General features: G+C 42.7%; 1 protein-coding gene across 23 annotated transcripts in view; it reads left to right on the top strand.

Moving 5' to 3' along the window:
- TTLL5 (tubulin tyrosine ligase like 5) overlaps positions 1-21651 on the top strand; it is a 270061-nt gene that overhangs the window by 236531 nt on the left and 11879 nt on the right. For 15 of the 23 annotated variants that reach the window (XM_079129230.1, XM_079129228.1, XM_079129227.1 and 12 more), the window contains 2 exons: positions 2169-2291; positions 5287-10265. The exons of 4 other annotated variants lie outside the window; for them this stretch is intronic. In XM_079129230.1, the coding sequence (XP_078985356.1) occupies positions 2169-2291; positions 5287-5438 (275 nt within the window). In that variant the 3' untranslated portion in view covers positions 5439-10265. Of the gene's footprint in view, positions 1-2168; positions 2292-5286; positions 10266-21651 lie in introns of those variants that run through there. 4 more of the 23 variants (XR_013762165.1, XM_079129232.1, XM_079129229.1 and 1 more) reach the window with 3 other exon arrangements.

Genomic DNA, 21651 nt, shown 5'->3' with positions numbered 1-21651 from the left:
ACTGACCGTGCTTAGAAGCTCCAGGAAACCCAAGGACTTGATTTATAGGTGTAGTTGACAGCTACTAAACTGAACGGCAGGGGTGCCCTCCGGCCGAGGAGGTTAGAAACGTTGGGGGGTCTCGTGGGTCAGGCTTGCTGCACCTTGACCAGAAACTCAGGTCTACTTAAGCTCGGTGACATTACTTAGAAGGTTTTGGCCTAGTCTCCTGAGTTTGGTATCAGCGTAAAACCATAAAGAGAGGTTATACTTCTCCCTGGACTGTTTGACCCTTGCCCATACATCCACCTTTCAGTAACAAGCAGATTATTCTTACCTTGCTTAGGTTGCCTGTTATTGACTGCTTTTTTCACCTGGTGACTCTGGGCCTCTAGGTGCCCTTGGATTTGTTCTCTGTGACTTCCTGGCATTCTTGACCAGGAAGTTTAAAGAAGCGCTGATGAGGATGACGCAGTGAGGGTCAGGGTTTCCCATCCCTCCCAGGAAGCATCTTGCCTTCGCAGAGTCAGTAACTAACTCTGGTGTGGTCATTTACACAACCAGCACCTCATTGTTCAGCTGCAGATCCTGTGTCTTCTGTGGTACGGTTAGATTTCACCAGTTACTCTAGAGGTTCCAAAGGTGTCCTATGGGAAGGTCAAGTTACCAGTCAAGACATTTTTCTTTAAACTTAGAGGAAGGGAGAACAACCCCCATTATAAGTTAGGAAGGGACCTGGGAAGTTTGTGTCTGTCTAGGAATCTCTGAACTGTCTTCAAAAGATATTTAGCCCCAGTCTTACCCAGTTAACTCAGTTGGTTAAGCATGTACTAACAAGTTCATGAATATAGCAGGTTTTTGTTTCCTGGCCTTTGACCCTTCCCCTACATCTGGCTAGCCAGGCTTGATGTGTGACCTTGTTCCTCAGGCAGTCTGAATCAGGCAGTGGCTCATCCCAGGGCACTATTAAAAAACAACTCGCAGCTGATGGTGGGCTCGTGACATTCTTTTTATTGCAAATATGAATTGAGATCGTGCATGTGGGCGCTCCTAACAGAGTGCCCGGATGCCCCATGCAGGCTACTTTCCCCTGACTTCCTTACCTCAAGCTGAATATTCTAATTTTGCTGTGGAAGGGAAGGGGTAAAGTCAGCAAATTTAGAAATTCGAGAAGGAAACTGGAGTGAAAGAGGGCTCTTGGCCCAAAGCCAAAGTCATTGGCTTTCCTTCTTTATAACCGTGGCATTCTTCTGGAGTTCTGAAGTGCTAATGGTGAACTAAAATAGAAGACAGCAACAGATTAGATAACTGACATTTCTCTCGTGCTGATTTGATAATGTCAACCACCATTATTGTAGGAGTTCGAAGCCAGACCAGCTGCCCTCATCCCTGCCCCTTAGCTTCTGTGTAGGTCCCCCCTACAGTCCTGGATGGTGCCCCTGCCTCTTATTTTTAAGCTCTTATTGACTGGTGATTTGTGCAAGGAACCTAAGAGGCTCTTGAAAATCAGTGATGGTTTCATTGACAAGAAATAAGTAGCAGTGTCCTGTTAAATGTCCATAGTTTTGAGCCCTGGTAAAATACGCCAGAGCTTGACCATAGCTTTGTGCTCTTTGTGTGAAGATAGGACAGCAGCACCTAGCCTGACTGCCTGCCCACTTCCCCATTGTACCTTGAGACAAGAAGTAAAAGGAACTTACTTTAAAGTAAAGCCAGTGGGGTTTAAGCCTCAAGAATCTAGAAGTTACTTTAACTTTCAAGTGAAATTCTATGCCTGACAGCTCTCAGGACAACGACCTATTTTCATATCAGTTTCTTATTCTTTTAACTACATGTTATATAGTTGGTGGAGCAGCTGGGTGGATCTGAATATGAGGTTAGAATGAAAAAAAGGGAAAAAAAAGACTCTTTCAGTGACTGCCCTACATCCTGTGCCCTTTATTGCTCCCTAGATGTTCTTCTCTCCCCAGGCCCAGGGCCCAAGAATTTGGGTTGATGACCCACTCACGCTGCTAGAAAGCAAAAGAGAGACCACAGCTCTGGTGTTTGGCAGGAAGTGGGTGGCAGTATCTGTGAGAACAATGATCCCCATAACCTTCTTTTGGATTTTACTTCTTGTCTTTTGGGCCAAGATCAAATATACTGTTAAGTAGGGATTTTTTTTTTTTTTTTTTTTTCCATTTTTTCAGGATCTTTGGAAGCTCCCCAAGTTATTTTCGCAAGATCCAAACCCTTGCCCACACAATCTGGAGCCCTTGCTACAGGTATAGGACAGAGAAAAACAAAGTCGGTGAAGTCAGGGCCAATTGAAGGTATAGTAAGAATAAGAGCATATTTCAATCATTATCACTTTCTGACTATGCCATCATAGTGAGAAGTGTTGGCTTCTCAAAGTGACAGTGAAGACGATGGTGATGTAGCTCACTGGTAGAGTACGTGCTTAGTATGTACGAGGTCCTGGGTTTCATCCCCAGCACTTCCAAAAGAAGAAAAATGACAGTGAAGTTGGGGCTTAATAAAAATCAAAGCTCAGAACTCTCCAAAACCATAGGTCAAAGTTTAGACAGAAATACTTTGCTCCTATAATGATGTACCAGTAGGTGGCGCTGTGGCAGTAAGAAATTTCTCTGCTATTACTAGAAGTTTTTCTTTTCAACATATGGGGTCTTTGAGTTAAATCAAAGAAAGAAACTGAAGCCATAATTGAGTTATCATTGGTGAAGTGAAACAGAATACATTGGGAAACATGATGTTTTGAAAATCAAGTTGTAATCTATTGAGAATGGATATTTATTAAAGAAGGCTTTTTAATACTAAAGTTAGGTAATTGATGAACTGGACCTTCAGATAATGGGAGGCAGGAGAGAACAAAATTTTTTAAAAAAATCTTTGTGAGGTTGATTAATTATGCTTTTTGCTGAGTTATTTTAAATCACATATGCTATAATTGGCAGCAAAACAAACTGTAAGCCCTATCCTACACCCATCCAAAAAAAACTCATACATTGAAGGAGTTGTCAAACTTGATCTTGTGAAGCTGTATCCACACTTCACTAATGCTGCCCTCAGTATTTTCTTTCCAGCTGTGGCCTTCAAAACTTTCCAGAAAATTCTATGAAACCTCAAGGCTGTGATGATTCCTTTCCTCTTTGCACTCCCCTACACACAAAGTATTAATGGCACATATGCTTTGAGCTTAATATCCTTCTTACCTCTTGGGGGATATTTATACACTTATTTGAGCAGCATTATTCATTAAAATACCCAAGAGAACAAAGGAAAGAGGAAAATTATTTACCCACCACAGGGTTCATTTACATTGGATCAGAAAACTTCAAATATCCTTCCCTAGCCCATCTAAACTCTTTCCAGAAAGGAATGAGAAGAGAGATGGGAACACCAAATCCATGGCTTGGTCATCTACCAGAAGGTATCAGAGAAACTGAAAACAACCTATAGTGATACTTAGCCAGTGGTCCTTTAATGCTAAGCAGCCTGTTCCATGATGAACAACTCATAAGATATAGAAAGCTAAAGTGAGAAGGTCAATATTTCCTTCAGGAAACTGGCAGCCAGAAGAATGAATGTGACATCAAGCTCCAAACCAAACTGATGGCCTGCCAAGAAGTACTCATGTCCATCCGCTTCCAGTGCTATGAGACTTGGATCTGCCACAGTTTAATATCTCTTTCCTTGAACCTCTCTCATGAATATCTCTTACAGTTCACCCTGAACAGTACATGGCAACATAGGATCCTTGCAAAGAAGCCTGGGGAAAGAGCCTCTCTCTCAACTTGGAAATCTCTGTAGCAAGCATAGCCCTCTGAGCCTGCGCCGTGCATAGCTGGGCTGCGGAGGTTGGGCCTTGTGATTGGCGGAGGCGGAAGATAAGAAGCCCCATGCACGTGGATGCAGAGGGCAGAGCAGGCCAGAGCACCTCAGGATCTAGCCTCCCATGGCGCAGAGTCACTACTGGGAAGCACCCACGGCAGGCCTGCTACCCTGGCATGCAGCGGATAGCAGTGGGCTGCCTCTCCTGGGGCAGGGGAATTACAAAGTGAGGGAAATTGCAAAGAGGATGCAGCCCATCACCTGAGGCAGGCTGCTTTTCGTCGTGAACGCAGTATAGATGACAGGTCCCTTACAACCATAATCATATCTTTGCCAGTTATGGCAGTCCTAGGACCTTTTCCTAAATGGGTTTAGGGAGATGGTCAGGTTAGATTAAAGGATTTGCAGTGTGTTTGCATAACCTGCCATATAGTACTGAGAAAACATGACTCGTCCTTATCAAAGAATGGAGGGCACAGTGCTAAAGGATATTAGGAGCTAAAGCCTATCTGAGACCCTATATGCTGCCTCAGGCAAGTGTTACATTTAAATACAGACATGGTTCTGTTTATTCAGGTTCTATATTTGTCTTATTTGACTTCTGTTCATCTACATTATGTTAACTATATATACTACGTATATATACTCATTATCTTTACTATATTTTCTGTGTTCTTAAGGCTGTGGCATTTGGGGACTTTACAGACCAGGGAGAGACTGCACCACGAAGAGCTAGTTCATTCCTGGAGACACTAACAACTTCCCCCTGAGCACGGGCTTTATATGAAACCAACCAATCCCAAGTCTGTATACCGCACCACCTCTTTATTTATTTCTCCCCATTAGTCCAAAATTCCCCCTGCCCTAGTCATCCCAGGGCGGGGCAACTGGAGACTACCCTGGAATTATTCAGATAAATCCACCTATCCCGTTTGCTTGTCATGCCTTATGTTACCCAGCAAACCCCAGCCAAGACTTTACCCTCACTTCTGTCTTCTGCTTCTTGACCAGCATGGATTTCCCATGACTAGTGACTGTGTGGCGTGCATTGTGACTCCACCCCGCCCCCGCCCCCACTCTGGGACTTTTGAGTATAATTGACTTCTTTCCAAGCTTCTTTCTCTTTTCCTCCTGTATCCATACCGACTTCACTCCACCACATCCAACATGCACAAAATTAAAACAAACATTAATAGGAAGATTATCTTTAATTTGCATTACCAGGAACCAGGAAAAAAAAAAAAAAGAATTAGGTTTATGTCACCTAGTTCTAAGCAACTGTCTTAGCACTTCATTATAGGCTGGTTACACAAGTGATATTTTAACAATATGTATTTTGCCAAACTTGATCTGGCTGCAGCCACACAAGAAGGATGTAGATCTTTCTACATGGCAAAGTCGCTGGCTGCCAGCCATTGAACTTTCATGCTTTCCTGTCCTGAGGCCTCTTTCATTTCATTTACTAACTGTTTCTAGGTCCAGAAACAAAACTGCAGCACAGCGGAACCACCTGGTTACAAGTTGGGGAGAAGACACCCTGGCTTTCAGTTTGTGGGGAGGGGACTTCTAAGAACCCACCCAAAGGAGATTCGCGTGCCTTAAAGAAAACCAAGGAACTCTGTTTCTGAAATGGATTAAGAAATAGGCTACTGAGAAAGATAACATCTGAAAATTGATATTGTCTCTTGCTGAGCTGGCGAAATCCCAAGAGAAGAGTGATGATTCTCCAATTGTTAACAATTACTACTTTGTTATAAAGAGACTAGGGATGTGCAGTGGCCGCTTTCTCAAATTACACTTACATTACAGAAGCACACACACCTCCTGGAAAAAAATGCCTGGCACCTGGACTGTTAGGCTTGTACCTACCGCTGCATCTGGTAGCAGAGTTGTGTGGTCCTGCATAGTATCCGCTCACTTTGAGTGAAAGAAGAGCCAGCCCTATCTTGTAGCCCTGAGCTGGGCAAGTAACCAGAGTCACATTGTTCTCTAACCAGTGTCACATTGTTCTCTCGGTGAGTCTTTATACATATCAATCCAGGTTATCAGTGCATCCTCCATGGCTGCCCATCCTGTGAATCCACACACCTTCCTGATAGTTTCAATGGGATGCTTGTTATAGCCACATACCTTTCCTTTACCATCCTTGTGTCCTCAGGACATAATTGTACCTGAAAGTTCTGCAGAAAGAAAATGGCATGCTAAGCCATGCCTGTCTTTGGAAAAAGCAAGCTTTACACATGGAAATATTTACAACTCCGCTTACCTGGTCTGTAGCGTTTGCTCTGAGCCCAAGGTGTGTAGGTGTTTAATTGCAGGGCTTAGGGAATGATGACTTGAAGTATATATTGCCCTGTTGACATGATCAGCACTGATATTTATCCTTTAATCTTTCAAATTATAAATAGAAGACTCAGTCTCCTTCAAGTTTTAGACTGAAGAGCATCACTAGTAAAACTGAAACAATAGTCTCTTATACTTCTCTGTTCTCATCTTTTAAACATGCAGTATTTCCAGTTAGCACTGTAAGTATCCAGGGGCTCTCTGCTCTTGAAACCTAAGTCTGGGTAATCCAGTTATCTGACTCCAGAGAGGAGCAGCTTGAATGTGTGAAATACCCCTTTAGCTACATCAATAAAACATAACCTATGTCCCCAGCATAATATGGGTTTATACGTTGGGAAATCAACCTAGTTATAGGACGATGAGGTGAAGAAGAAAGTCAGCAAGGTGGAAGTCCTTCTAGTGTTGTTACTTGTTTCTTACTATTAAGTAGAAGAATAACTGTTTTTTATCTCTGGTATACAGAAAAATTCCCCCTTCCATGCACTTCTGATTTGCTTCATAGGGAAATTAAGACACGAGACAAGCCCAAATGAAGATATCAGGGGATTTGACCAGAGTTTTTAGCTTGTGATGGCTGAGCTGCAAATATTATTAGGTAATGAGCTGTTCATAGTTTTTGGCCAGATATTGGAATAAGGAATTTTCAAAACCTCAGTTGTTTCTTAGAAATATGGACTCCTCAGACAGGCATGATGACACACACTTGTATTCCCAGTGACTTGGGAGGCTGAAGCAGGAGGATTGCAAGTTTGAGTCCAGCCTCAGCAACTTAGCAAGACCCAATCTCAAAATAAAAAAATAAAAAGGACCGGGGACATAGTTCAGTGGTAGAGCACCCCCGGCCTCAACCTTCAGTACAAAAAAGAAAAAGAAATATGTCTCCTCTTAAGCCTTTTGTTTTATATCCAGTCATCCTTCTTACTGTTCTCTAAAATAAATCACTGTTGTACATGTGCACACATACTTACCCTCTTCTTTATGCAGAGGATTTGAACTGTCCACAATAGCCTTTGATTATCAAGAAGAGAGACACCCTCCATTTACCTCTGCGCAGGGAAGTTATTGTATATAAACACAGGGAAGAAAAAGTCTCAAGAGCCAGACCTCATGAAAACCTGCAACTTTATTTGGGGTAATTAGCAGCTCTCCTGGCTGCAAGCAATTGTCAGTCCATCCCTCTGACCAGGTCATCTGTCGCCTCCTCAGCAGCTGGCTCCTGCGGTCGTCCAGGCTAACAGCACTGCTCTGCCTCGGCTCCCCATCTCTGAGTGAGCTTGTTTCTCACTTTTTGCTTTCAGTCTTCAGAGGACACAGTCAGACTACTTCCCATCATTCGTTTGTTCATTCATCCAGCAGAGTGCTGCTGGCGAGCACGGAGTTCGCTCTCCTAGGCCAAAAGGCAGGACCCAGGCCAGCCTGGTGCTAGTGCAGCATGATTATGGAATACAGAGATGCCAATTTGGGCATTTCTGGCAATTTCCTTCAGATGGGTGCAACATAGACTTTTCATCTCTAGCATAAGGTCTTAAAATATAAAACCACATGTGATAAAGTAATAACATATAAAGGGAAGCTTGGGGCCAAAAAACAAAATAATTCAAGTTTTTCACATGTAAGACCATAAAAATGTACTGTAATTAACGTAAAATTTAGTTCCAAGTCTCCTAACAGCCAGTACAAACAAGAACATGATAAATCAGATTATATAGTTCTCTATCAGAAAGGAAGAAATACTGGGGGGAAATCCAGCTTGCTCCTAGTTCTTATCTAAGGACATATTTTACATAGAGTACATCAAATGAAGTAGTAGTACCCTCAACCACCTAACAGAGCAATGTATTTCATATGGCTACTTCTCAGCATGATCTACAAGAAGGTAAAATAGTGAATAGTACACCTTAATAAATAGTGTGCGTGAAGGGGGAAAACCAGTGTAGTCTAAATCTCTTTGTAGTCCATACAATCCACAGGTAAAATAACAATTACTTAGAGGACTGGATGAATTGTGTGCCATAGACCATCCTAAATATGACTTCTCTCAATGGGGTTACTTGACAAGAACTAGTTGTCTTCCTAGGCAAGAGCCCAGATACCTGTTATGTTATCTTGCTGTTTGAAGATGCATCTGTATGCTTTGGGAAGCAGGTGACAGAGTCAACATCTGGGAACCACACAGCATTCTCACCCTGTTGTGTGTGGCCTATTGTTCTCTGCTCCTTTACGTACATGTATAGTTCCAGGGGTCTGGGCACCTCTGGCTCCCCAATATGGCTGATTCCAATTGTCCTTAACTTCTTTTCTCCTTTCCAGCCCTATCCTATTCCCAGCCCCAATCTAATTAGATGGTTTTTAACTGCTCCATCAGAACTCTGTGATTACCTCTTTCATGGCATTTCTGACAAATCTGGGATCTTTAGGGGTTGCTTGACTCTGTAATTCCCTGGAAGTCAAGGTGTAATTTGACTATGAAACCCCATATAGTAGCGGCTTAAGAAATTCTGCCTGAGGGCTAGAGATGTAGCTCAGTGCTAGGAGGATTGCCTAGTGAGAGAGAGAAATTGAGTGAATTTATCTCCTCCAACGATCTTTACTCATATAATTACATATATCTTGCCTTGTTTTTTAAAATCCTTCTAGACTTAGAATTTAGACCATGAAGTTTAACATTTCATTTTATTTTGTCATCTTTTATCATTATTTGCTTCTTGGGCAAATTCTCTCTTCAAAAAGAATGAACTCTTTGAGAGCATATTTACATTCTGTGTGTTTCTTACATACATACATGTGAACATATATACATTTTTTTTTCAAAAATGCAAAATGAAATAGTCTGTTCTCTCTATTCTGACTTCAAATAAAATTCTAACCTCAGAAGACAAAATTTCAAATGAAGAATTCTAAATACTACATTTTATTATTAAACAATCTTCAAAATCAGAATAACTTTTCCTATAAATTACTTAATATTTCTATCTTGCTTATTGTAGTGTTGTAAAATCACTTGCTCTAAAAGAATGACTGACTGGTCCCTACTCTTTAGATGACAACCTCTGATGTCCATTCATCACCTTACCTGTTTATTACAATGCAGATTCCAGCATGAAGGTCTTCTGTTTTAGATCACCTTCAAGGATCTCACTATTAAGAAATGAGGTTAAAATGAGGTTCAGTTTATTTGAAAGACTATTCTTCAACTTGTTTTTCCTCTTCTCTTTTACTGTATCACACAAAGGAAATTTTGCTTGAGAACATACTGAATTTTTTTTTTTAATCCTGTGAACTTTCCAGTTTTTTAGATGTCTCTTAAATTGTATATTACTTGAAACTGAACACCTCATTCTATTAGAGCTCTAACTAGTGTTGAGAACAGTGTAAAATTTGTCATCATGGTTCTGGAGTCATAGGTTATACTTTTTATTTATATTTTTATGCTGTTCTCAGAAACAAAACTGATGTTCTCTCAACCTTAATTATCTTCCTCTTACTTCACAATATGCTTACTCTTACTTCAGGTTCAAGACCATATAGCTATTGTCAGTAACAATGCCTAAGTTCTGTAAAAGAATGTAGGATGGAAAGGACATAATTCTGTAGTTAGACCTGCCCCCGTGGGCTCTGTCGCTTCCCAGTGGGCAACTTTGGGTGAATCAGTTAACCTCTTTAAGCCTCGGTTTCCTCATCTATACAATAATCATGAAAATATCAATCTTGCAGGATTAATATAAAGATTATGGATTCCCTCTGCCAGGTACCATGGGCACGTGCCTATAATCCAAACAACTTGGGAGGCCGAGGCAGGAGGATCACAAGTTCAAAGCCAGCCTCAGTAATTTAGGGTGGTCCTAAACAACTTAGCAAAACTGTCTCAAAAATAAAATAAAAAGGGTATGTAGCTCAGTGATAGATCACCCCTGTGTTCAATCCCCAGTACCAAAACAAACAAACTAATGAAGGTTATGGATTATCTCAGGAGCAGAAAAACAGCCCATCTCAAAATAAAGAGGGTTGGGGATGTTGCATAATGATTGAGTTTCCCTCGGTTCATTCTCCAGTCCAAAAAAAAAAGCGTAGAATTAGCATAGCAGTCAACAATTCCTCTTCTAGGTATATATCCAGAAGAACTGGAGGCAGGGACACAAACAGATATATCCCTGCTCCTGGCAGCGTTACTCACAGAGGCCAGCAGCCTCTCCAGTGTCCGTCAGCAGCAAAGGTGTGAACAGACGTGATGTACCTATGCAGCGGAGGATCCCCAGGCCTGGCAGGAAGCGGGTTCCGACACGCGCTACAGCGTGAATGAACCTTTAGGACATTACACTAAAATGAAATGAGTCACCGAAAGACAAACCCTGTGTGATTCCACTAACATGTTGTACCTGGAGTAGTGGGAAAGCAGAGGGGTGGTGGCGGGACGGGGAGAGGGAGAACCTGTGCTTACTGGGTCGTCGTGGAGTTATAGAGAGCTTACACTCAGTACCACTGAACTGCATTAAGAATGGTCAGGACGGTAAGCTTTACATTATGCGTGTTTTGCCAGAATTTTTTCAGATTATAGATTGTTGGGCTGGAGGTGTCGCTCTGTGACCGAGCACTCACTCAGCATCCCCAGCATCCCCAGCGCAGCAATAAAGAGATAAGAAGATAACAGATTGTGATGCTTTCACCCTACAGAAGTGGGGGGGGGGGGGTTGTTGTTATGATCTCAGTTTTGCCTCTGAGGAGTCTAAAGCAGAGAGAAGTTAAGTAACTTGTTGTCCAAGCCGCAGTTTGTGGTGGAGCTGAAATTGTAACGCAGGCAGCTTGTTCCAGATCCTGCTAAACCGCCTCTTAATGTCCGAACTCTGGGCCAGTGGAGGTGATTCTGCTTTATCAGTTTCCTTTCCTAATGGAGCTAAGTGGCTGCTGGTCAGGCGGCAGCCTCCGCCTCCCCACAGTGTCTGGTCCTTATCTCCTGTCTTCCCCAGGGAGTCCTGGCTGTGCGAGGCTCTGCTGGCCTTGTAATCCAGTCATATAACTTTCCCTCATTTGGATGGAGTCAGACCTGGAAAAGGGAGGATATGGCACGAGGTGGGCCTTCTGCCTCAGTGCCCCGAATGGAGGTGGTAATCCTCCCACACTTCCTGAGCCGCCTCCAAGGCAGCAGTTGTGATTGGAGAAGGAACTTGGATGTGGATGAAGCGAGGAACCAGGCCTCTCAGCAGTGGAGGAGCATGTGGGGGAGGGGAAGGCAGAGCAGAAGCAGGAGGGCTCGGGAACCACCCTGGGTTGTTAGGAGAGCATTCCTTGCAGGCAGGCGACAGACACTCAAGAACTCCAAGGCAGTCTGGAAGTCAGGGATTTGTTTTTCTCACATGTCCAGAAGCTGGAGACAGGAAGTCCAGGGCTGGTGCGGCTCTTCAGACGCATCACTGACGAGCCGGCTCCTCTCTTTCTGCTCTACTAACCCTAAAGCATCAGCTTTCAGGTTTTTGGTCATAAGATGGTACTGCTTTTACTGGCATTGTGTCCATGTTCTAGGGAGGAAGAGGGGAAGGGCAATATACAGATGCCAGCTCAATCTGTCCTCCTTTTAAAAAAGCTTCCTTGGGAGCCTAGCACTTCTAATGAACATAATGTCATTGGCCAGCACTGGCTCGCCTGCCTGCTTCTCCCTAGCAACAGGGAAGACCAGAGAGGTGGTCTGTTAGCTGGGCACACTGCCTCCCCAAGCAAATCCAGGCTCTCTTCTTGAGCAAAAAGGGGAGAAGGCACGTTGGAAGACGTCTCCTGGGATCTGTTTCAGCATGTTTTCTTTCCAGAGTCTCCTCCCCCGTGGTTGGGGTGCACTGCCCCTCTGCAGCGGCTCTGCCACAAGCTTCAGACTGCTACAGAGACAAATGCCATTTCCTGATCCTACTTTGCCCCAGCTCCTAGAACACAGGGTTTTGGGGGTCCCTATTACCTGGAGGTTTCAGAAACACTTGAGAGCTCCCATCTTCCTAGAAGACTTAGAATGGCTGCTGTAAAAGAGGAAAATGTAAAAAATGAGCCCTAGAGGAAAAAAACAAACTGAACATGTTTATTAATGAAAATGATGTTTGTTCTAGGTACGGCATAAAATTACGACACACCACATCCATTTACATAAGTTATTTACTATCCTGCAAGAGAATAATGATTATATATACTCTTAAATTATGTAGACTATAACATAAGCATAATTTTTTTATGAAATTCTCCACAAATTTTATCTCAAGATTTTGCACACAATACAACTGTTTTAAAAACAGAAGGCCAGGTACATTGCTGCACACCTCTAATCCCAGCTACCCAGGAGGCTGAGGCAGGAGAATTGCCTAGTTTGGGGCCGGCCTTAGCAGCTCACCTTGTGTCAAATTTAAAATTAAAAAAACGACTGGGGATGTAGCCATGTGGTAGAGCACCCCCTGGGTTCAATGCCTAGGACCACCACAGGAAAAAAAAGAAAAGAGAGGGGTCATTAATGACTTCGTTTCATTTAATGAAAAATTTCCTTGTCCTCCGGTCTTTGTGGAGATTCTCCAAAAAGAATAGCATTGAGACCTGGATTAGCATGGATAATCAAAAAGAGAAATTTACTGAGCAGTACTGAATCTGAATTTAAACAGAATTGAAAACTAATAGTGAATACAAAGGCTCCAGTAATCAAGGCAGTGTGACATGGAATAGATCAATAGAATTAAAGTGTTCAGAAATAAACCCACCTGTGGTCACTGATTTTTAACAAGACTAAGCAGTGGTACAAATGTACTGGGACAGTGGGTTATCTACATGAGAAAGAATGAAGTTTAACCCCTATCTCACACCATACATAAAGGTTAACCCATAATTGATAAAAGATCTAAAGGGTTGAAACCATAAAATTCCTAAAGAATACCTACCAGTAAATCTACATATCTTTGGATTCAGCAGCAGTTTCTTAGATTTGACATCATAAAGCACATGCAGAACACAACTAGAGAGATTGGAGCTCATCAGAACCTTTGCATTGGGTGCTTCAAGACAGCCTACAGAATGAGAGAAAAATAATTGCAAATCATATGTATTGCAAGGGACTTGTATCCAGAATATATTCCAGATTCCTACAGCTCAACAATAAAAAGATAAGTAACCCAATTTCGTAAATGAACAAAGGATTTCAATAGATATTTGTGCAAAGCAGATGTAGAAATGGCAACTAGACACCTAAAAAGATGCCAGGGTGCATGGTAGCACACATCTAACTCCAGCGGCTAGGTGGCTGAGGCAGCAGGATCACAGGTTTGAGGCCAGCCTCAGCAACCTAACCAAGGCCCTTGTCCAAAAAAAAAAAAAAATGTTTAAAGGGGCTGGGGATGTAGCTGAGTGGTAAAGGCGGCTGTGATCAAAAGACAGGTACTAAGTGTTGGTGAGGATGTAGAGAAACTGGAATCTTCATACACTGATGGCAGGAGTGAAAAAAGGTGTAGCTGCTTTGAAAAGCAGTCTGGCAGTTCCTCAATTAAACATACTGCTATCCTACAACCCAGCAATTCAACACCTGTGTATATACATTTAAGAGAAATACTAACATATGTACACATACATGTGGGTGTGTGAATGTGCACAGCAGCATTCCTGGTGACAACCAGAGTGTGGAAAAAACCTATGTCAACCAGAGGGCGATGGACGAACAGTGTGGTGTGTACAGATCGTGAAGTAGTACTCAGCTGTGAAGGAGAGTCAAGTGCCGACACGTGGACCTTGAAAGCATTAGGCTATGCCAGTCATCAAAGGCCACGTGATTTTTCTTTGTGTAAAAATGTCCAGAATAGGAAAATCCATAAAAACCGAAAGTAGATTAATGAGTGCCCCAGGCTGGGATTGGGGAAAGAAAAATGGGAAGTGGTTCCTGATGGGCGTGCGGTTTCTTTCTGGAATAGTGAAAATGGTCAAAAATTAGATAGCAGTTATTGACACAACTCAGAGGCTTTAAATGGGGGAATTTTTTCAAAGATGTAAAATGTATCTCAATCTTAAGGCTAATATTTAACAAGTCCAAAACAAAACACCTTCAGTGTAAGCAGTCAACTTCTTACACAGCCAGATTATTTAAGAAACACTTATTTCGTGTATCCTGCTCATAAGTTCCTCAGGTGTCTGACTTTTCGCTCCTGTGCAGTAGGTGTGCTGTAAGGCCTTAGCCGAAGAGACCTGGGTCCGAGGTTGCCCTTCGCATTTAAGGCTGCCAAGGAAGGTGGTGCACTTGGAGGACAGCAGCTGTCCCTAACCCAGCCTGAAGGTGTCAGACTCCAGGGCATTTATGTTGCTTGAGTCAGCACAGTGCAAGGGGGACCATGACTACAGTTTCAGGCCCTTAAGCTTCCCAGGGTGCTCCAAATCCACAAGAGCAGCTGCGAATGCTGCCTTGCTCTCTCCCTTTGTTAATCCCTTTGATTCTGCAGCTCCTGGGCGCCCCTCCTTTTACACGGCCCTCTAGCCTGATTGTGATATGATTGAACAAGTGGTTTGGGCTTTGAAAGGTGACTCTGAGAGACACCTCAAGTGACCCAGCCCCTGGTTGGCCGGGATGCTCTTGGTGTTCATTTCCATGCCGCATCAGAGGTCGTGTCTGGGCTAACCCTTTCCAATCAAGCCTGGCCCCAAAAAGGAGGTAACTGCTCCCCAGATCCCTCAAATCCTGGCCTTGCTGCTGGTGTCACTAGGGACATAGCATTTCTTTGCTAAACCAAAATGGTAGGAGAAGCTTCAGTCCTTTTCAGCTCTTATTGAAGAGTTTATGCTGTGGCACTTGAGTTATTAAATCATGGCTCAAGCAGCTTTGTGATGAATGGGAAAATATATAAATATATATATATATAAATATTAAATGCATAAATAAATACACACACAGTATACAGGATGTGTATTCTGGGTGTGTTTTTCTGCTTTACTTTGTCATTATCTGATCAAGATGTTAGGGTTTTATTTAAAAATTCATCCATCTCTTTCACAAATCCCGGCTTTTATGAAGAGAAGAAAAAAAATAAAACATTATGAGTCACTTTTTGATCTGTATGACAACGGAGAGCACTGTGATTAAACCTTTCTAATTTCTTCCTCTCCCCAGATCAATATCAGTATTCTCAATGACATTCGTAAATACTGCTTCCTGATGGCTGTGGACAGGGCTCCCAACCTGTCCCGGGGTAAAGGGACAATTGCACGTAACCCTGCCGGGGTTGTGCTGCGCTTGGTGGGGAGTGGACGGAAGGGAAGCCTCTTCCCCACCCAGGGCTCTCCCCTGGTGGCTGTAGGAAGGGAGTAGCAGGAAATGGAATCTGCCCTGGTCATGGGAGTTCTGAAAGGAACAAAGCATGGTCAGATGAAGAGCAGGTTAATCCTGCTATTTCGTTTCCCTTTCAGAAAGAGCGAGGGCAGGATCGTGATATGAAGTATTTGGTTTCACATCTGTTCTAGGAATTATCCTCGGCATAAATCCATTTTTCTTTTAAGCAGACTAAGGCATCCCAGGAGCTCCTCCTCCTGCCCCCTTCCCCACCCTCCCAGTTTATTTTATGACCACAGAGCAGCTGACAGGCTCGAAGAGAGATCATCTTGTCATTGCTACCAAAGGAGGGAATCGCTAGGTCTGGGAAGTCAGAATTTCTGTGGATCAGTGGTATCATTGTTGTGCTCTGCTCTCCATGGAGGGTTTAGAATAAGAAGTAAATAGCCTACCAGCAGTGTAGGACCCAAGTGAAAATCTTCTCTTTACTGTGCTACTCTTTGTGTGTCCTTAGGCCAGTCACCAAAGCCTTGTGGGCACAGGGTCCTCAGCTGTCAAATTAGGGCCCTGTTTCCCAAAGTGTATCTATAACATACAGGCCTTCGGGCCTTCGCAGTCAGACAGCGGAGAAATGCCGCTCACCCTGTGCCCCTCCCCGGCTGCTCTCTGTTTCTCTCTTGTAAAACTTCTCATCCTTTGCTTACTTGTGAATTTTCATATTCTCTAGGAAATTCCCACCTGTCCCTGGTCCCCTCCCTTCCCCCCAGGTGACCTCCTGTATGGAAGACAACCTGAACCTGAGCCTCCAGCCAGGCTGGTCATACACTGGGGGCACCCTGCTCCAGCCCGCACTTCTTTTTAGACCTCCACGCCAGCCACCTCTAGTATCTCTCCTGGGTCACACCGGCCCTTCAGCGTGGAGTCCCCAGCTGAATTTGTCATCCCCTGAGGCCTCCTCCTCCTGCGACCTCTCCCTAGTCTCCTTCAGGGGTGAAGCCAGAAACCTGAGTCTTTCCAGCTCCTCCCCTCCCCCACACCTCCAAATGGTTATCAGTTATTATACTTTTCCCTTAAATAACTCTGAAATGGTACGCCTGGTCTCATTCATAGCCAGCACCTTACCTGGCCCACATAATCCCCTTTCCTTTGAATTCCTACAGTGATTTCCAGGCAATTCCTTCACCTTCAGTCTTAACCCAACCCACCTTCTCCTTCTTGCTGCTTTCAAGTGATCTTTAAAACAATGGAGTCTGTGATGCTTCCTCACTGAGCAGCCTTCAAGCCTCTGTTGAGAGTGCAGACTCTTTCCAGGGTGCCCACACCATTCAAGGTCTGCTCTGTCCCTACCCATCTTGCCCACTCCTCCAACGCGTACCCTTCAGTTCCAATCATTCTAGACTGTTCACCACGCTGTCTCCCACTTCCCTACTGTTGCACAAGATATTTGCTTTCCTACAAATCCTGTCTCTTATTATCACTCCTGTAGCATCCTTACCTTGCCCTTCCTCTGGAATAGAATATTTGATTTGGTTTATTTTATTTTTACTTGCTTTACCTATAATATAAATTTCTAAAGGGACCGGGAATTACGTTATTCACCTCTGCATCAATGCTTTTCACAGCGCTGGACATTTAGTAGAATTTTGGTAAATGAATATGGGATAAAAGATAAATTTTATTGCTATTATAATATTAACCATTCACCAAATAAGTCTCTGGTTATCATCTACACAGGGTTCATACCCTGTTAATTACTGTGAGTGTTTTAATAACTGCTTCTATACTTCTTTTGTCCCTTGGACTTCTAAAAGGAAACGAAAACTCTGCTCATTTTTGCAGTCACCTGGTATTATCCTTGGTATTTAGAGGCTGTGCTACTTCACTCATGTATGATGAGGTATATGGTGAAGCACCTGTCTTTAATAAGCTAAAGGCGTTAAATCCAGTACTCACTGACTGTTAAAAACATAAGGAGAGTTAGGTACAAATCTTCTAGGATTGACTCAATGGCAAGCTAGAGTATATGTGCCCATATATGAATATTTTCAGAATATAGTTGTTTGCACAAATGGTGCTGGGAAAACTGGAAATCCATGTGTAATAAAATGAAATTATAGACCCCTCTCTCTCATCCTGCACAAAACTCAACTCAAAGTGGATCAAGGACCTTGGCATTAGACCAGAGACCCTGCACCTACTGCAAGCAAAGGTAGGCCCAAATCTCCACCATGTCAGCTTAGGAACCAGTCTCCTCAAAAAGACTCCTAAAGCATAAGAAGTAAAATCAAGAATTAATAAGTGGATTGTATTGAACTAAAAAGCTTCTTCATAGCAAAGGGAACAATCAAGAACATGAAAAGAGAGTATACAGAATGGGAGAAAAACTTTGCCACCTGCACCTCAGATTGAGCATTAATCTCCAGGATATATAAAGAACTCAAAAAACTGAACACTAAAAATACAAATAACCCAATCAATAAATGGACTGAGGAAGTGAAGAGATACTTCACAGAAGAAGAAATATGAATAGTCAACAAATATATGAAAAAATGTCAACATCCCTAGCAATGAGAGAAATCCAATTAAAACTACACAGATTCCATCTCACTCCAGTCAGAATGGCAATCATCAAGAATACAAGTAACAATAAATGTTGGCAAGGATATGGGGAAAAAAGGCATGCTCATACATTGCTGGTGGAACTGCAAATTGATGCAGCCACTCTGGAAAGCAGTATGGAGATTCCTCAGAAAACGTGGAATGGAACCACCATTTGACCCAGCTATCCCACTCCTTGGTTTATACCCAAAGGACTTAAAATCAGCATACTACAGTGACAAGACCACTTCAGTGTTTATAGCAGCTTAATTCACAATAGCCAAGCTATGGAACCAGCCTAGGTGCCCTTCAATCGATGAATGGATAAAGAAAATGTGGTATATATAACAATGGGATATTAACCATAAAGAAGGATGAAATTATGGCATTTGCTGATAAATGGATGGAACTGGAGACTATCATGCTCAGTGAGATAAAGCAATTTCAAAAAACCAAGGCAGAATGTTCTCTCTGATACTCAGATGCTGACTCACAATAGGTGGGGGCCAAGGGGAGAGGGGAGTGGGGGTTCACCAGATTGGACAGGGAGGAGTGAAGAGAAGGGAGTAGGGGATGGGAATAGGAAAGACAGTAGAATGAATGGGACATCACTTTCCTGGGTTCATATATGAATACATGATCAGTGTAAATCCACATCACGCACAACCACAAGAATGGGAAGTTATACTCCATGTAGGTATTTGTCAAAATACACTCTCCTGTCATGTAGAACTGAAAAGAACAAATTAAAAAAAAAAAAAAAAGATTGAAGAAAAAAGAATGTAGTTGTTTGCTTCTGTGTACTTCTCATTCATCCTAGCACAGCCCATGTTGTAAAAAAAAGTAAAATGTCAGTTAACAAAACCTTTTATTATGTTTTTAAATTATGTTTTTACCCATAACTTCAAGGAAGAGAGATGCAGACAACTAATACCTAAGGTGAGATGGTGGAGTAGAAAACTCCCTGGACTTGGGCTCTCTTCCACCACCTGCTACTTAGCAGCTGTGCAATGTTACGCAGGTTAGCCGACCTCTCTAGATTCAGTTTTATCATTGTAAAATAGAAATGCTTTCTTTTAGAAATAAATTTTAGGGCAGGGGATATAGCTCATTTGGTAGAGTGCTTGCCTCGCAAGCGCAAGGTCCTGGGTTCAATCCTCAGCACTGCAAGAAAAGAATAGAAATAATTTTTAATACCTACTACATGTTAGATGCTTTGCTTACACATGAATTAAAATAGTTGCAGTGTTGTTTTCTTGGGGTCACTGTGAAACCTGTTTGCATGTGACAGTGAACTTGTTGGCCTTTTTTACTGTTAGGTGACACCTAGAGCAGTCTCAGTCTTCAGTCGTCAAAGACTCAGTTACTTGTGGCAGAGAAGTACACTGATTTCATTTGTAGCAAGGTTTGAAATAAAGACATAGTTGACCTTAATCCCAGTTAATGAAAAATAAAGCCACATCTTTGTGCAGTGTTTCAGTTAATTGCAGTTTTCTTTGTTGATAGGTGAGGTTACTGGTTGTGTTAGCTATCTATTGCTGCATAACAAATTTTACCCCAAAACTTTTGTCTCTAACAGCACTTGTCATCTCACAGGTTCTGTAGTCAAGGTCTCTCTCCAGGTTACAGTCCAGCTGTCAGCCAGGAGTGTGAGCTCATCTGAGTGAAGTGGGCATCCGCTTGCATGCTCACTGGCATGATGGTTGGCAAACCCCTTTCCACTTGGGCCTGTCAAAAGGCCACTTTTATGGAATGAATTTGTGTCCTCCCAAAATTCATATATCAAAGCCCCTAGCCCTCAGTACTCAGAGATGCCCCTTTAAATAAGTGATTGAGTTAAAAGTACTCTGCTAGCCTGGGCCCGCATGCAATCTGATTTCTTAAGAGAAAAGGAAATGTGGACACACAGAAACACCTGGAATGTGGGGACACAGAGAAAGAAACCAGTGAGCAAGTGGCTATCTGGAAGCCAAGGACAAAAGCCAGCCTGCAAACACCTTGATCTTGGACTTGTAGCCTCCAGAACCTATGAGAAAATGAATTGATGTTATAAGCCACTCAGGATGTGACAGTTATAGCAACCCTTGCAAACTCATACAGCTGCCTTGTGACATGGCAGCTTGCCTCCCCTGGGCAAGCCGTCCATGAGACTGTGAGAAGGCACCCAAGGCAGAAGCCATAATCTTTTTATAACTTTTTCTGTGTTCTCTTTCTTAGAAGGGAGTCATTCAGTCCAGTTCACATTCAAGGGGAGGAGAGATGACTTAAGGGTGTGAATATCAGGGGGCAGGAATTACCAGAGGCCTTCTTACAGACTACCTCTCACACCAGCCTTGTTTTTTAGTTTTTTTTAATAAATTAAAAATAAAGCATAAAGAGATGAACGGGTTGGAAATTTTAACACGACCAAGATTCAACCTCACCAAATACAGGGCTGCCCTGGCTGACTGAATCTATAGACCATTGTACCATTTAGGCCAAGCTTTTCTGAAGGTGAACAAGAGCATTTTATGGGCCAGACTGAAGAGATACATTGACTCCTTAGTCTTAAGTGTAATACAGTGGTTTTCAGCCAGGGGTGGTGCATGCCCCGAGAGGGTGACGGGAAGGAGGAGAGGAGTATCATAGGTTTTACAAAGTGGAGTCAAAACTCGAATACAATTTTATGTATGGAGAGTGGAAAGAAATTTATAGCTGTCATAAAACAAACTACACAAAGTAAAACTGAACAGAATCTTTTCAGCTGTTGGAACACAGGTCAGAAGAGGTTGACAAACTACCCTAATCATTTTCGTGGCTCATGGACATAAATGGGGATAGAGGAGATAGGGTGGGAGATGGGCAGCCCTGCTCCATAATCCCCAGAGCGGAGACAGCTTAGGAAACCCCGGGGAGAGTAATAAAAATGATTAAGGGGCTGCGTGGATTAGTTTGAACGATAAATATAAAATAGCAGACATTCAGAAGCCTTTAGAGAACTTATAGGAAGAACTTGACAAGAGATTGGTGATCGTTGAACCCACGCTTTAGTTCAAAGGATCCAGAGGACATCTGCTTTGTGGAGATAGCAAGCTGACATCTGATTCCCCAGTAAGTACACTGGGTTCCCAATAGCTGTGGCCTCTAAAATTAGTAACATTGTCAGTTTGATTGTCTAGTCTAACCATCAGAATCTGTGTGGCCGAGCTGCCAGATCTCAACCAGAGTCAAACTTCTTTTCACCAGGGGTGTTCTTTTGTGTTTGTTTTTTTAATTTTGTTTTTTTAGTTGTAGATGGACACAATATCTTTATTTTTGTTTGGTTTTTTGTTACATGGTGCCGAGGATCAAACCCAGTGCCTCACACATGCCAGTCAAGCACTCTACCACTGAGCTATGAGCCCAGCCCTCTTTTGTGTTTCTTAAGTGATGCTAATATGGGGGGAAAATCTTACCTTTTCTTTTTAGACCACTCCATCTCCAAAAATTAAGTTCCCCAATAAATTGTCTTCTGCTGTTGGAACTCTCCAAGATGAGCCTTGTTTTAAGAGAGGAAGAAGTCATTTCCCGTTATCTCCTAGTTGCAATAGCAAGATGACAGGCTGATTCTAGGGTCCGTTTCAGTAGAACCCCCATTAAAACTGTGGAACAAA

This window comes from Sciurus vulgaris (assembly GCF_902686455.1).
Source record: "Sciurus vulgaris genome assembly, chromosome: 2".
Lineage (NCBI taxonomy): Eukaryota > Metazoa > Chordata > Mammalia > Rodentia > Sciuridae > Sciurus > Sciurus vulgaris.
The sequence above is the reverse complement of the archived record's forward strand: the minus strand, read 5'-3'. Positions and strand labels throughout refer to the sequence as shown.